Source organism: Eriocheir sinensis, chromosome 30, assembly GCF_024679095.1.
Source record: "Eriocheir sinensis breed Jianghai 21 chromosome 30, ASM2467909v1, whole genome shotgun sequence".
Taxonomy (NCBI): domain Eukaryota; kingdom Metazoa; phylum Arthropoda; class Malacostraca; order Decapoda; family Varunidae; genus Eriocheir; species Eriocheir sinensis.
Window position 1 is genome coordinate 6,968,640 of NC_066538.1, and position 15,497 is coordinate 6,984,136.

Sequence of the window (15,497 nt, forward strand, 5' to 3'; positions counted from 1 at the left end):
AAGTGTATGGAGAGAAGGAAGTGATGACACTGCTGTTGTGCAAGCCCAAGATATGGCACAGCAATGCTCAGTCTGTGGCCAGAGTTACCTCCCACTGGTCTACCTACATCCTGCCATCAGCATCTGACCCAAGGATGACCTGGGACTAACACCTTGCCACCATTTGGAAGAGGATGTCCTCCCCCTCCCTGCCACCACCACACTGCACTCCACCCTCCCACCACCATCATTCCAACCTCCCACTGATGTGTTAGATCCCAGAACCCCAACCCTGTTATTTTGTACGTGTTCTTTACAATGTGTTTATAATATGAACATTTTAAGCTTAGCGGCTGCGGAGACCATATACACTTTATTATTACTATTAATGGAGGCAGGGCCTAATATCAATACACTATATAAAGTGCTTGATAGTTTGACTGGAAACAAAGAAGTTAAAAAGCTACCGGATGGGTTTCCAGACGACGTACAGGCAAACATGTTTGTAGACTTTTTCGATAAGAAAATTGAGAATGTTATCATGAACTTTAAAGTGGATGGTCACCATGGACCCACTTTGGAAACACTGGTCCCTGAAATTAAGCTAACATGCTTTCAACAAGTGGATGTGGCTGTGGTGAAATCTATCGTACACAGGGTGACACTGACGTACTGTGATAATGATCCCTTCCCGATAAGTGACATCATTAAGAGCGGAAACTTTAGTGATTTATTAAATATTATGACAGAGATGGTTAACATCAGTATTGAATACAAGGTTTTTCCGGAGAGAGAGAAAGTGGCGATCGTGAAATCTATAGTCAAGGGTAAACTGGATCCACAGTGTTTAAGTTCCTTCAGACCAGTATCCAACTTGACATTTCTATCTAAGATACTTTACTCAACAGAAACTACTCTCTGTTCAGTGGTAAATAATTTACTTGTACTCGTGGATGAAGGGAAGTATGGTGTTCTGATTTTGTTAGACTTAAGTACTGTGTTTGACATGGTGGAACACAGTTTATTGCTTCAATATTGTAAAACCATTGGAATGAGGGTGGTGCACTTGACTGTCTGAGGAGCTACCTTGAGAACAGAACATACTGTGTGCAAATAGGTAACTCGTTCTCTACTTATAAACAGAGGAGTCCCTCAGGGAGGTGTACTGGGTCCAATCTTATTCTGTGTATACCACTGGACTCTCACATTTGCTAAGAAAGCACAGAGTTGATTTTAAACTGTGTGCCGATGATACACAGTTCAAGCTGTCACTAAGTGACGTGGAAAATACTTTAGATAAGCTGAGCAGAAATATGGATGATGTTGGGAAATGGATGAATTTTAAACAATTGAAGCTGAATGAGGACAAAACTGAATGCCTGATAGTGGGGAAGAATAAGTATCTCAGGAGGCTAGATACCTCCACTCTTTGGATTAATGATGACACTATGATTGTAAAAAAGGCAACCAAAGACCTAGGTGTGATAAGTGATTGTACTCTATCATTCAAAGAACTGATCAACCAGGTAGTGAGAACAGCAGGCTACCATCTAAGAAATATTTCATTAGTCAAGAAATACTTGAATGAAAAGACCATGAAGATGCTTGTATATAATCATGTAAGTAGTAAGCTGAATTATTGTAATTATCTTTATTATGGCTTCCCTAAATATCTGCTGAAGAAACTACAACTTGTCATGAACAGAGCTGAAAGGCTAATAAAGGGTCTGCCACCACGTGAGAGAATAACACCTGCACTGATAGACTTACATTGGCTACCCATTAAGGCACGAATAGTCTACAAAATATGTGTCTGACTTTTCAGGCAACATGACTTGGTAAACCTAGATATATGAGAAATTTACTGCAGGATTTTCATTTGGACACCGCCATGCCACTGAGACACAGTGCAGAACAGTACTTTAGACTCTATGAGCCCAGAGTCAACCTGGAACTGGGTTTCAGAGCATTTGAGAAGAGTGCCCCGTGGCTCTACAATGAGTTACCCGAGGACGTTAAGAGCAGTGGCAATCTGGCAACCTTAAAGAAGCACTGAAGACTCACTTATTCACTAAATCCTACAACGTTACAAACATTAGGACTGAGGACAACTTTCAGTGCTAACATTATTGTCATAATGTTGATGGCCCTGTGGAGCGCTGAGCTGGCAGTGGACCGGGGCCTGAAGCCTCGTCAACGGTAACGGTAACACACACATTTGGGTAATAAGCCCTGGCCACAACAGCCAGCCCAGCACAATCACCAAAAAGATCAGACCTTTCACAGGACCCACCAACCACATGCAGCCTAAGTTGGAAAGTGAATAATAGATCAAGCTGTCACAGTCACCATTTGTTCCAATAGATGATTATTTTTTTGTTCTCTGTGCTACACACAGCCTCTAACACCACTGCAACAAACACTTGTGCTCCCACACACAGCAGAACTGAATCAGCACAGCACCTCAGGAGAAGTGGACCTTCATGTGCTTGGCAATCTCATACTTAGTCGTGAAACGTTTCTCACAAACATCGCACTTGAATCCTTTATGACCAGCGTGTCTGAAGATGTGCAAGTCCAATGAACCCTTCCGTTTGAATCTTTTTCCACACACTTCACATTTATGATTACTTGCACCAGTGTGTGTAAGAGTGTGTGACTTGAGGTGACTCTTCTGGCTGAAACATTTCCCACAAACTTCACATTTATGATTTCTTTCACCAGTGTGTGTAAGAGTGTGTGAGTTGAGGTTACCCTTCCGAGTGAAACATTTCCCACAAACTTCACATTTATGATTTCTTTCACCAGTGTGTGTAAGGGTGTGTGAGTTGAGGTTACCCTTCCAAGTGAAACATTTCCCACAAACTTCACACTCATGATTACTTTCACCAGTGTGTGTAAGAGTGTGCGTGTTGAGGTTACTCTTCTGATTGAAACATTTCCCACAAACTTCACACTCATGATTTCTTTCACTTTCACCAGTGTGTGTAAGGGTGTGTCTGTTGAGATTACCCTTCTGAGTGAAACATTTCCCACAAACTTCACATTTATGATTTCTTTCACCAGTGTGTGTAAGGGTGTGTGTGTTGAGGTCACTCTTCCGAGTGAAACATTTCCCACAAACTTCACATTTGTGATTTCTTTCACCAGTGTGTGTAAGGGTGTGTCTGTTGAGGTGACTCTTCAGAGTGAAACATTTCCCACAAACTTCACATTTATGATTTCTTTCACCAGTGTGTGTAAGGGTGTGTTTGTTGAGATTACCCTTCTGAGTGAAACATTTCCCACAAACTTCACATTTATGATTTCTTTCACCAGTGTGTGTAAGGGTGTGTTTGTTGAGGTTACTCTTCAGAGTGAAACATTTCCCACAAACTTCACATTTATGATTTCTTTCACCAGTGTGCATAAGGGTGTGTCTGTTGAGGTGACTCTTCCAAGTGAAACATTTCCCACAAACTTCACATTTATGATTTCTTTCACCAGTGTGAGTAAGGGTGTGTGTGTTGAGGTGACTCTTCCGAGTGAAACATTTCCTACCAACTTTACTCATGATTTCCTTCACCAGTGCGTGTAAAGCTACGGTTACACTAGTCAACGAAATGGTTGGATTCCAATGATTCGCTTGAATTTCATCCAAGGTTGGAGGATTTCGTTTAGAATCCGAGCGTAGGGTTGGAGGAAAGATACCTCGCCCAGTAGCGTTGTACTCCTTCCCTTGGATCTCATCCAAGGGAAGAAAACTGAAGATCTATGTTATACAGTATTCATATTTATGACATATTTGAAAAGAAAGTATACAGCTTATTCAGTCATAAGAGATGAAGTATTTATTAGTATAAAAATATCTTGAAATAGAAATGAAATTCTATAGAATGTATATAGTGGCAATAAGCAGACAATTGTTTGACTACCGTTGCGGTGTAAACATTTCCTCTCCCTACGCGCCATAACTTGAACTGTTCTCGCCGTGATGGAGTGGAAAACTGAAGTTATTCACGATCTCCTGGAAAAGGTTCAACCCCAAGAGGTGCTTTGGAATGTTATTAGGCTTACCACCCTCTCCCTTCCCTCCGTCCCTCCCCTCCTTACCTTACCCTTCCTCCCTCCCCCTCTCCCCCTCTCTCTCTCTCCGCCACCCTTACGACAAGGTTGGACTCGTCTAACCACTCGTCCAAAGACAGAATTGGATGGACAGCTGTTTAAGGTTGGACTCCAAGCATTTCGTTGACTAGTGTAACCGTAACTTAAGGGTGTGATGTTTGGGGGTTACTCTTATTACTAAACCTTTTGACACTCCCGGTTTGCATGAGGTCTTACAGCAGAGTGTGTGGGTGTATTTGTTGAGGTCATCCTTCCAGGAATGTCTTTTCCCACACTCTTGGCTTTGGCTGGTAAACTTGCTCTCACTCTCAGATCTTCTCACACTTTTGAAATTCAAACTTTCCCCTTTGTGGATGAAGAGGCCAGCAGTTGTTGTTGTTGTTGGTAGTGGCGGAGGTGGTGGCAGTGGTGGTGCTTCTGATCCCTCCTGAAGCTCACACCAGTAGCAGTCTGCTCCTGCTGATCCCAGCCACTCCAGCTGCTGCCCTGCCTTGCAGCCTCCACTGCAACACTACTCCGGATGTGAGGAGTCAGCTGGTCTTGCAGGAACCTTAGAGATGCTGGAGCAGGCAGCGAGGTTCCTTCAAAGCCACACTCAGTGTCCAACTGAGCAGGCAAGGGATGGGATACACAAAGGAGTCCTGAAATCAGCGGCAGCAAGGACGGAAGTGCTGAGCACAGCACCTGTCCCACAGCCCCACTTCAACACTAGCACCAGTGGGGCCAATGGGACACAGTCGTGTGCTGAAAAAGAAACAAATTGTCCAGTAAGGAAACTGAAGTTGGTTGGAGGGAGCGGGGCGGTGGTGGGTGCACCCAAGGCAAGCCACAGGCTGGTGAGTAGGGCGAATAGAGTGTGTTGATGATGTCACTGCTCTTACATTATTTACGAGGACTACACTGTTTTTTCTGATAGGTTTTGATAATACGTTTCAAGTTATTCTGGTAGCTGATTATTCTCGGGAATGACTACTTGGGAGTGTGTGTGTGTGTGTGTGTGGGGGGGGGGGGGGGGGTTAAAAAAAAAAAAAAAAACGGTGTCACAAGAGCTGGCAGGGATAATCCTGCGGAGGGACACACAGACTTGGTATCACTGCTTGGGTGATGGTGCTGCACACTCAACGGCCAAGTCTTAACTTGTTCTAACATGCATGAAATCAACTTTATACATATTCCTATCAAAACCCTTTTAAGTTTCAAGGTAACAGATTGCACTGATAGAAACTAATGCAATAATATATTTATTGATAAATGTGTCTTTTGAACCAGCCTAAATAAATTTGAAGCGAAAATCATAACAAAATTAAGTCGGAACTGCACGTAAGCGAAGAACATCCAGTGACCAAAGCTGTAAGCTTGATAGTTTTAAGGCTTGTTAAGGCTAGACTTTTTTCACCCTACTGCAAAGTGCTAGGCTAGTCTACACACAAAAAAATGTCACTCTTTAACTCATTTATTGTAAGCTATCTTGGTTTATTTTTTGTCCTGACTCTAGCCAGAATGTGTAATGAAGCCATTTAGTACATATACGTAGTCATAACGTAAACACTGGCCTAGGGCAAGAACCTTCTCTTTCATCGTACTATCATTTATCCTGAAATGTATTTCCATTATTTGTGGGTAATAAATAGCCATAAGGAAGAGTGGTGGTCGGCCTGAGCCCGTCGTGGCGCAGGCAAGTTTTTTTTTTTTTTTTTTTTACGTTGCCTATTGCGCCGGTAGGCATCTTCCCGGTGGGGCCTGATGGTCGGCCCAAGGCTTCTTCCAGGTGGGGCCTGATGGTCGGCCCAGCCCGTTCTGGCGCAGGCGAGTGTTTATAGTGGACTGAGCAGGCAAGGGATGGGATTATAGTGGCGCCATCTATTCTTGGCTCATGCTGTCCCTTGGAGCTCATTTTTGATATCCCTTTGACAGTTCCTCTACAGTCCGGGCTGATAGGTGGTCTTCAGGACAGCATGTGGGTAGTCTTGGGCCACTTGGCAGTGATTTAAAGAATCTCAGGTGGTAGCAGCGGATTTGAACCCACATCATCCACAACGCGGCGAATGCGGGACCGGCATGCTAACCACCCAGCCACCGCCTTTGATACCAACCGTGCTAATTTAAGGGAAGCGTCACACCATTTCTCAGTTACCATGTATTGCCATGGTCATATTTATGTGAAGCATTTGAATATGCCAAAAAAATCTGCAGTCATTTTCAGCTCCATAGCTTGATTCATAACTGAAAAAAATCAGTCTGCATTTTTGGAAAAATATAACTCGCACCTACTTTATTATCTATTAGCTTACAGCATTGGACAAATTACCAAATATGCATTATAGAATATCTAAATGATTCATCATTTCAAAAGCTTGAATTTCATACTTTTTAAGTGTTAGGAAATTTTTCTGTATTTTGGTTTTCTTGAGTTTTTCTCAATTTGTGCTACTACTTACTTATAATTGAAAAATGTCGAACGATTAAAAAAATCACATTTTTAGTCTTTTTTCCAGTGATATATTTCTCATTCAATCAGGGGTGTGGAGTCAGTGTTAAAAATTTCCGACTCCGACACCGACTCTGGGAAATTTTAAAGTTGTGACTCCGACTCAGGCCCCCCTTACCCTCAACTCCATTTTTTTTTCTTGGTGTTGCCTGTAGTGCCAGTAGACTCTCTTGAGGTCCTCTTGGACGGTCCCAGCCAGAGAATAGTTTTTGAACCAACCGCACCCAGTCACTGCATTAGCTAGCCATCTCACTCTCCTCCCTTTATATGATCCCCCATCCCTCAGTTACATTAGTTCAAACAATGGCTGGCAATTTTGTTAAGTCTGTACTTTCTGTCTCAACTACATTTTGGTATGTCGTTTTTTGGCCACTTGTTGAAATATTTTAATCCTTGTAGTTCCCATTCAGTTGAAGGACGTACTTATACCACTAGAGATTCTTATCTATCATTCCAGGAATTAAGTGTAATGGAAAATAGCAAAGTGTTTGTGAGTGTTGGTAGTGTTTAGAATAATACATCACGATATTTAGGAAACTTGGGGCGGCCACCCGCACACCAGTACTCTAAGTTTTAAAATGGTTCCTCTTCCACATGCATACTACAGAGCACACACACACACACACACACACCAAGATGGTGGACGGACACAGCTGAACTCCTGACGCGTCCTCATACTGTCATCAAGCTGCGCGGGAACTCAACCCTAGACATGGAAATTAAGGTGTGAGCCGTGCTAGGTGGTAATTGTGCTGTCCTGAAGTATTAAAGGCTGAGAACAGTGAATAACACTGAATAATGAGCGAGGAGGAGGCGGGGGCGACAGCATCGTCGCCCCCGCTGGGTTTGTTTACACCGGTAAGCAGCGGAGCCAAGACAAGGGACAGTGATTCTGAAGGTTTCTTGTAAGACGTGGAGAGGCACAGAGACCAAGACATAATGTTGAGAAGGAGACTTATTGACTTGGAAAGGGAGATGAAGAAAATGAAGGACAGAATGGGGACGTTGGAGACAGAGGTTGACATCCTAAAGACGGAGAAAAATGTATGGAAAAATGCATACAATGACCTGTACAAGCAGGTAACGTTGAATGAAAAGAAGACAGAGGATACAGAGGTTAAAGTCAAGGAATTAAAGGAAATGCATAAAGTCCGGAAGGAGGAACAAGAAAAGGAGAATGTTAGGTTTAAGAAAATTGTGGAGTAGCAAGTCAAGGCTAAGGATGAAGCAATAACTGAAAAAGTGATCAAGGTGATAAAAGAAAAAACAGAAATAGTGTGGGACACGGTTGAAAAAAAGAAGTCTGTAGTAGTGGTGGGCTTAATGAAGAGCACATGCCAATCAAACATACAAGGAAAAAGAAAGTAAGGAAGGCAGTGGAACAAGTAATTGTAGCAATTCAGGAAGAAGGTCATGGGCTGGTAGGGGAGATCAAAGAAGTATTCAGGCTTGGAAAGTATGAAGAAGGAGCCCAACGACCAGTAAAAATTAGACTTAGGTCTCAAGGGTGGGCGGTGGCTGAGTCGACAGAGTGATGGCGGCGCGTTCAGGAGGACACGAGTTCAATCCCCGCCACCAAGCTGGGATTTTTCATCCGCTGCCGAGTGGCTCAAAACTATCCACATGCTGTCCAGAAGACTACCTATCAACCCGGACTATAGATTCAAGGATTAAAGATGAACTCCGGGAGGGCAGCATGAGCCAATGCAAGATGGCGCCACTATAAACACTTGCCTGCGCCAGAACGGGCTGGGCCAACCATCAGTCCCCACCGGGAAGAAGCCTTGGCCGACCATCAGGCCCCACCGGAAAGAAGCCTACCGGCGCAATAGGCAGTGATGTGTAAAAAAAAAAAAACAAAAAAAAAAGCTGCTGCAGAAGAAGTGGTGGGAAAATCATGGGAGTTAGCAAGAACAGAGACCTGCAAAAAAGTCTGGGTAAGAAAGGACAGAAGTGTGGAGGAAAGGAACACGATAAGAGACTTGAAGAATCAAGCCAATGAAAAGAATGAAGCAAGGTGAGAAGAGGAGAAAAATAAGTTTTTCTGGAGAGTGATTGACATGGACCTAAGGAAGTGGAACAGAAGGGAAGAGGAGATGGCTTGAAGGTGGCATGCACTAATGTGAACAGGTTAATATCGTCAATGTTAGAAATAGGAGATTACCTGAGTAAGGAAAAACCAGATGTTATGGAGATTATGGAAACCAAATTGACTGGTAGTATAGATGCATTTAACTTAGGGGATGGTAAATATAATGCATGGATGAGAAATAGAGAAAATAAACAAGGAGGAGGAGTGATGCTATTGTTGAAAAAAGAATGGACAGTGGAGGGTGTCACGAAGGGGAAGCGGAGGTCTTGAGTGTGGGAATAAGACTGCAAAGGGGAGGATGCAGAAATATCGTAGTGGTGTATGTCCCTCCAAAAACCAATTCATGGACAGAAGAATTGTACAAGAAGAAGCTGGAAGATACATTGGATTGCCTAAGGAGATTTCTGGAGAAGGATAAGATTCTGATAATGGGAGATTTTAATTGTAAGGAAGTGTCATGGGAAAACTGGTCAATAGAAGGAAGTGAAGCTTCATGGGGGAACAAGGTTTTGGAATTGGTTATAGATAATGTCCTCACACAGTGGGTGGAGGAAAATACAAAATTCAGAGGAGAAGACGAGCCATTTAGATTGGACTTGATAATCACCAGGGAGCCAGATATCATAGAGGAGATGAACTATAAGAGCCCTTTAGAGAAGAGCGAGCACGTACTTATCGAGTACATATTACGAGAAGGAGGTAAAATAATCAGGAATGAGGACTACAGGAAAGAATGGTTTAACTTTAATAAGGCAAATTTTGAACAACTTGGGAAACATTTTGAGGAAGCACAATGGGATACTTTTTTTGAGGCTGATAAGGTGGAGGAAAAATGGGCTATCTCTCTAAGGATTTACAAAGAAGGAGTGGAAAAGTGGGTACCAAGGATGAAAGAAGGCCAGAAATCAAGAGAAGAGTGGTACAATAGAAAGTGTGTAGATGCCAAGCAGGATAAGGAGAAGGCATGGAACAAATGGAGAAAAAGTAGGAGGATGGATGTACAACATGTACTGCCTCTCCTGTTAAAGCTGCCACCGCACCCATGGAGGGTGTGCAGTCTGGTAGCTCTGAAACTGTCCTGGTCGATGGTGAGGTGCCCCTGGAGGACACGCACCCAGCCGCGGCCCCGCGCCAACCCACCCGCCGCCGCCTAGACTTCTCCGCCGAGGCCGGGCTGACACCAGCCCAGCAATACACGTGGTTTGCATCTCTACTGAAGCAGCACGGTGAGTTGGAGCCGCTCTTCAAGGAGGGTAGGCTCCGACCTTATCTCACGGTCAGGGACGACGTCGCCTTCTACAAGCGGCTCCTCACTGAGGGGTTCCTCGACGTAGTTTTGGTCGAAAATGCAGCGGAGCGGCAGCACAGTCATCATCCACAATGTGCCGCTCTACATGAATGCCAACCTCATTGAGACCCCAGACAACTTTCTGTGGTTAAAGCGCAGGTATGCGGGCACGGCCCCTCGCCCGCAGCTTCTTGGAGCGGTGGTTGGCCACGTCCCGACGGAGGTGCACCTCCTCGGGGTGGGTCGTAAGTCTGTGGAGCCCTACACGGCGGAGCCCGACATCTGCCGACACTGTTGCCGGTGGGGCCATCAGGAGTGGCGCTGCAGATGGGCCCCTCGGTGCAAGTATTGTGCAGGCACGCACAAATCAGCTCTGTGCCTCCAAAAGATCCAGGCGGGCACAATCGTGCCCCGTAAGTGCTGCAACTGTGGTGGTGAGCATAAGGCCCACTACCACTCCTGCCCGGTGAAGCCCAAACCATCTCAGGTCGCAGCGCCTGACCACCACCCTCAGCAAGGCCGCCCTAGGCTTGTGTTCCGCCCTGCTCCTCTCCCTCAGTCCTCGGCCTGGGCCCGGGGGGCTCCCTCGACGTCCGAGTTTCCGCCCTTGCCGGGCTCGTCCGCCCCTGCTGCCCCAGCTTCATCCACTGCCACCCCTGTGCCTCGCCAGACTCCTGCTCCGGCACCCCAGCCGCAGCCTACCGTTCCCCCTGTGCCAGCTGCCAGTCCCCCCACTGTCGCTGGGTCGACCCCTGTCCTCCATCAAATCCTCGCTGCAGTCACCCAGCTGCAGGAGACGCTAGCTGCAACGATCTCCAGGGTGGCGGCCTTGGAGCAGCGAGTCTCCACGCCCCCGCCTGTGCGTGAGCTCTCCTCCATCCCGGCCCCTGCTCCAGCTTCAGCCCCGGCCCCGTGCCCTGCCCTGCCGTCTGCTGGTGAGGCCATGGACGCCGATAGTGGGGACAGTGTGGTTCCCCCTGCGGGCCAGATGCAGAACACCCCTGCAACCCCACCGGCTGTGGTGACTGCAGCTGCCGAGGGAACGGCCGAACCTCGCCATGGCCAGACGGGTCCTTCACCTTCACCTGCTGATCCTCCACTGCAGTGGGAGGCCACCCTCCAGGTGCTGCTGGCGCAGTTTGCTTCCCTGACTCAGCAGGTGGCTGAGCTCCATCATCGGATCACCCCACTCCTTGACCGGCAACCACCCCCTCCTGACCAGTGAGTGTGTCCGCCTCTTAACTTGGAATGTCAACGGGCTACATGCCCGCTTCACTGACCTTCACTCCTATGTCATCACTCATAGGCCAGATATCGTTGCTCTTCAGGAGGTTGGGCCACGGGTGTCGGACCTGAGGGGGTATGATTTATATGTCTTAGATGGCGCAGCAGGCAGTACCCGGGGGATGGCTACGTATGTCAGACAGGGGACGGCAATAGTTTTGAGGACATGGGTATTAATGAGGGCATTGAATATATCACTGTTTCTTTACTCCATATGGGTGAAACCCTATTTTTTGTTAACACGTATGTTCATGCGGGGGCTTTAAATCTTGCTAACTTTCCTGATTATGTTCATGAGGAGCCGACTGTTCTTGTGGGGGATCTTAACTCGCCACCGAGATCTTGGTAGTCACCGCACCAATAATGTCAATGGTGTCCGCTGGAAGGCCTTCCTTGATGCCTCCGAGACGGCTGTCCTCACGGGGATAATGTGCCCACATGTTCAGGGGGCAGGTTAGACTATGTCACTCTTTTAACATGCCAGCTTTACTGCCCAGACCCTTATTTCCAGGTGTTTGCTGAGTGACCACTTTGCCCTGGAGACGACCATCCCGATCCAGCCTGCCCCTGCTGTCTCCCGGAAGCGGTTGGCTGTCCCTGCTGACCGGATGCCGCACCTCGTTCCCGAAGTCGGGGCGTGGTACCATACTGTGAAGGGATCCTTTACCGGCCGCCTCGCTGTACCACGGCCTGCTGGACACCGTCGAGTTTTGTTGCAGCTGGCAGGGCCTCAAGGCCCGCCAAGCGCCGCCTGCAGACCTACGCCTCGGAACCGGCTGTCTCCAACTGTCAGCGGACCCTTGCCTCGTACCAGCGGCGCTGGCAGCAGGACCCCGCCGATCGGGCTGCCAGCGATGCCATGGTCGCTTTTGCGCGCCACCTCACTGAACTCAGACAAGAGGCCGGTCACGACACTGGGTCGCCTTCCTTGCCAGCGTCGCAAGACCCGCTCCCTGCGGGAGGTTTGGCACCATGTCAACAGGGTGAGAGGGAGGACCAAACGGCTGGTGAGTGACCCTGACCCTGCGGGCCGGGCCCAGGACCTGATGCGCCAGTGGCAGAGGGCCTCCTCCCTTGGTGGTCTCCCTGCACAACACCAGGCCGAACTTGCCCGCCACAGGGAGCGGCGGATGGCCCTCGTTCAGCACCACGTCACACTTCTGGATGACACATGTGTCCCCATTACCCACGATGAACTCCTTCTTGCCGTCAAACATGGCAAGTCGACAGCCCCGGGCCACGACGGGTTGACTTACGACATTCTTAATGCCTTACTCGTTGTGCAAGGTGACAACCCCCTGCTTGACCTGTTCAACATGTCGTTTGCCGCAGGTTGCCTCCCCCCTCCGTGGAAAGCTGCATTGATCGTTCCCATCCCCAAGGGTGATGGCACCTTTCGCCCTATCTCCCTGACGAGCTGTGTGTGTAAACTGTTAGAGCGGGTGATCTTGAACAGACTTCTCTATAAGCTGGGGGACCGGCTCTCCCCAAACTTACATGGGTTTATGAAGGGCCGTTCCACAAGTGACTGTTTTGTTAATAGTAATCCAGACGTGAATTGTCGCGCTTTTGTGGACTTAAAAGGGGCCTTTGATAGGGCCAACAAGGATGTCATAATGGAGGAACTCACTCTGCAGGGTGTCCGTGGAAGACTCTTAAGCTGGATCAGGGACTATTTGTATGGTAGGAGGGCGCAAGTGGTCTTCCAGGGTGCTACCTCCACGGAGGAAGTGTTTGAGCTGGGCACACCGCAAGGGGGTGTCCTCAGCCCCATGCTTTTCAACATTTTAATGGACAAAATTGCTCGGTGGCCCTTTCCGGGCAATACTCAGGTCATTATCTATGCAGATGACATCCTTGTGCAATGCAGCAGTCCTGCTCTTCTCAGTTTAGCTTTGGAGCAGCTGTCAGCGCTGTGTGAACAAATGGGCCTTGTCATCAATGAAACTAAGACGAAATTTCAAGCCAGTGGGAGGAGTGTTTCTCATCTTCCCAGCATTAATGGCACTCCTTTAGCTAGAGTTCCTACATACAAGTACTTAGGCACCCCTGTCAGCTTCCAGAAATCTGTGCAGAGCGTCACTCATGTTCAGAACATCTGCCTTCCTAGGTTAGCTCCTCTTAAGGTTTTGGCTAACAGGGGCCTTGGAGTCGGCATCCCTGTCCTCAGGATGTTTTACCTTTCTGTCGTCAGGTCCCTCATTGATTATGCTGCCCCTGTTTTGGTACAGTTTTGTGCGGCACAACTTCACCCCTTGGAACTTATTCAAAATGAGGCCATGCGCCTCATTCTGGGGTGCCCCAGAACTGCAAAACTTGAGGTCATGAGGGCAGAACTGAATCTGCCTCGTGTTGTGGACAGAATCTGGGAAATTACTTGTCGCACCGTCAGCCGCCTGCTTCGTGCTGGTGCAGTGCCCCTTCACCAGGCACTGGTAACTCTGCACCGTGACTCCAGGGCTCCTGTTACCTCCTACCTTAGGAAAATTTATCTCATGTTAACAGAGACGGGTGTGTTAGAAGCGTGCTTAGGCCTAGTTTACTCCCCGGCCCAACCTGCCTGGCCTCCCTATCGTGTCAGTGTAGACGTTGAACAACTACCTTTCCCTAAACGTGATTGGCTTCCCCATGTCCTCCAGGATCACTTCATGGTCAAACTGTCCAAGTACCCCCGTGTTCGGGCTGTCCATGTGTACTGTGATGGCTCCGTAGATGGCAGCAGGTCGGGCTGTGGCGTGTTTATCCGGGATTACGCTTCCCCCACCCAGTACACTGCCATTGAGGTTACCAGGCGGCTGCCGGGGTACCTGTCCTCGACCCGGGCTGAGCTGTATGCCATCCTTGAGGCTCTCCACACTGTAGCAGCTTTGCACAAAAATGTCTACTTGTTTGTCGATAGCCAGGCTGCATTGCATGAACTTGTGTCCTCCTCCCCTGCCGACTGTGATCTTGTAGCTAAGTGCCTGACTGCCGTCCGTGCCCTTGAGGCACTGCCCCTCCCCGCCCTCCTGCACACCTCCGGCACCCGCACACTCACCCCAGGCGCCGCGGGGCTCCTCCTCCACGAGAAACTGCCAAGGCCCAGCAGGTCACGTCACACTTGTTGTTGTTTAGGGCCGCGGCGATCTAGTCGCTCACATGAGCCCTGGTGAGGTCTTCACAGGCGCGTCAGCTGCCCCTTACACAGCTACCCCTTTTGGATCTGCCTCCGTTTAATCTTGATCTTGATGTCAAACAGTCAAAGGCGACTTGGCTTGAGATTTCTTTCCAGCCAGCCTTTGTATCGGCAGCTCCTGTGAAGGAAAACAAAACATACAGAAGACGGTGTTAAATTACTCAAGGCAAGATGTCATTGCTTACATCTTGCACACCACATGCTCTCCATGAACTCTTTCAACGCCTCAATCACTCGTCCATTCGTCTCTCCACTCAGCCCCAGCAACAGCACCATCCACTCCCTAAAGGCGTACACACACGATGCCGCCTCTCAGGCGGCCGAAAAGTGGGCGGAGCTAGAGGCCTTAAGGCAGTGCTGGTGCTGGCCGCGGCGAGGGCTGCAGCAGGTGTTGCGAAATACCTCTCCAAATGAAATAAGTCACACATACATGGGGGGGTCAGGGGAGCGTAGTTCGGTTGAGTAGTTTTTAATATGCTCCCCCTACTAAGCTCTGCGAGCTATTTTTTTGAGCTTGCGGCTGCAGCGTAGCGGAAATTAATTTTAGCGCTGTACGCCAAACGGAAAAGATCCGCAGTGTGTGTGGGTGTAATTTGTGCGGCTGTAATGCTGACTTGCCTGATGGGCGACCCTCCCATAAGTCATAACCCACTTAGCCAGAGGGGTACTTCTTTGGCCGACTGGTAAAGGAGTGGCTCTCCCAGGCGCCGGCAAACTTGTCTGGATTGTTTTCTCGTGTGTTTCGTTACACGCGATGGTCGTGTGGGAGTGTAGAAAAGAGAAAAATTCTGGCATTTCATGGCGCGGCCTCACAACACGGCCGGATGGCCTTTTGTTTATGTTTGAAATTCCGTCCGGCGCGGCCCGCGGCCACCTTGCGGCGCGGCCCAGCTTGAGGCGGGAAGCGACGCTGACAGCCGTGGTGCACACATTATCTACGCTCCACGATGTCTGACGTCTGGATAGATAATGACTTTTGGATCTGTTTTATTGATCTGTTCAAGAGCCATCCATGTTTGTGGAACATAAAACATAAATTGTGTTGTTGTTGTCGCTGCGGCGCCGGTGGGGTTCAGAGTGCCCCCAA

At 48.2% G+C, this 15,497-nt stretch overlaps 1 protein-coding gene across 1 annotated transcript; it reads right to left on the minus strand.

Moving 5' to 3' along the window:
- Positions 1 to 24: 24 nt before the first annotated feature.
- LOC127005535 (zinc finger protein 708-like) lies at positions 25 to 14,420 on the minus strand. The gene is made up of 2 exons (XM_050874462.1): positions 14,273 to 14,420; positions 25 to 4,827 (listed from the first exon to the last, which is right to left on the minus strand). The coding sequence occupies exon 2, from the start codon at positions 3,530 to 3,532 to the stop codon at positions 2,444 to 2,446; it is 1,089 nt and encodes a 362-aa protein (XP_050730419.1). The 5' UTR covers positions 3,533 to 4,827; positions 14,273 to 14,420; the 3' UTR covers positions 25 to 2,443.
- Positions 14,421 to 15,497: the final 1,077 nt, after the last annotated feature.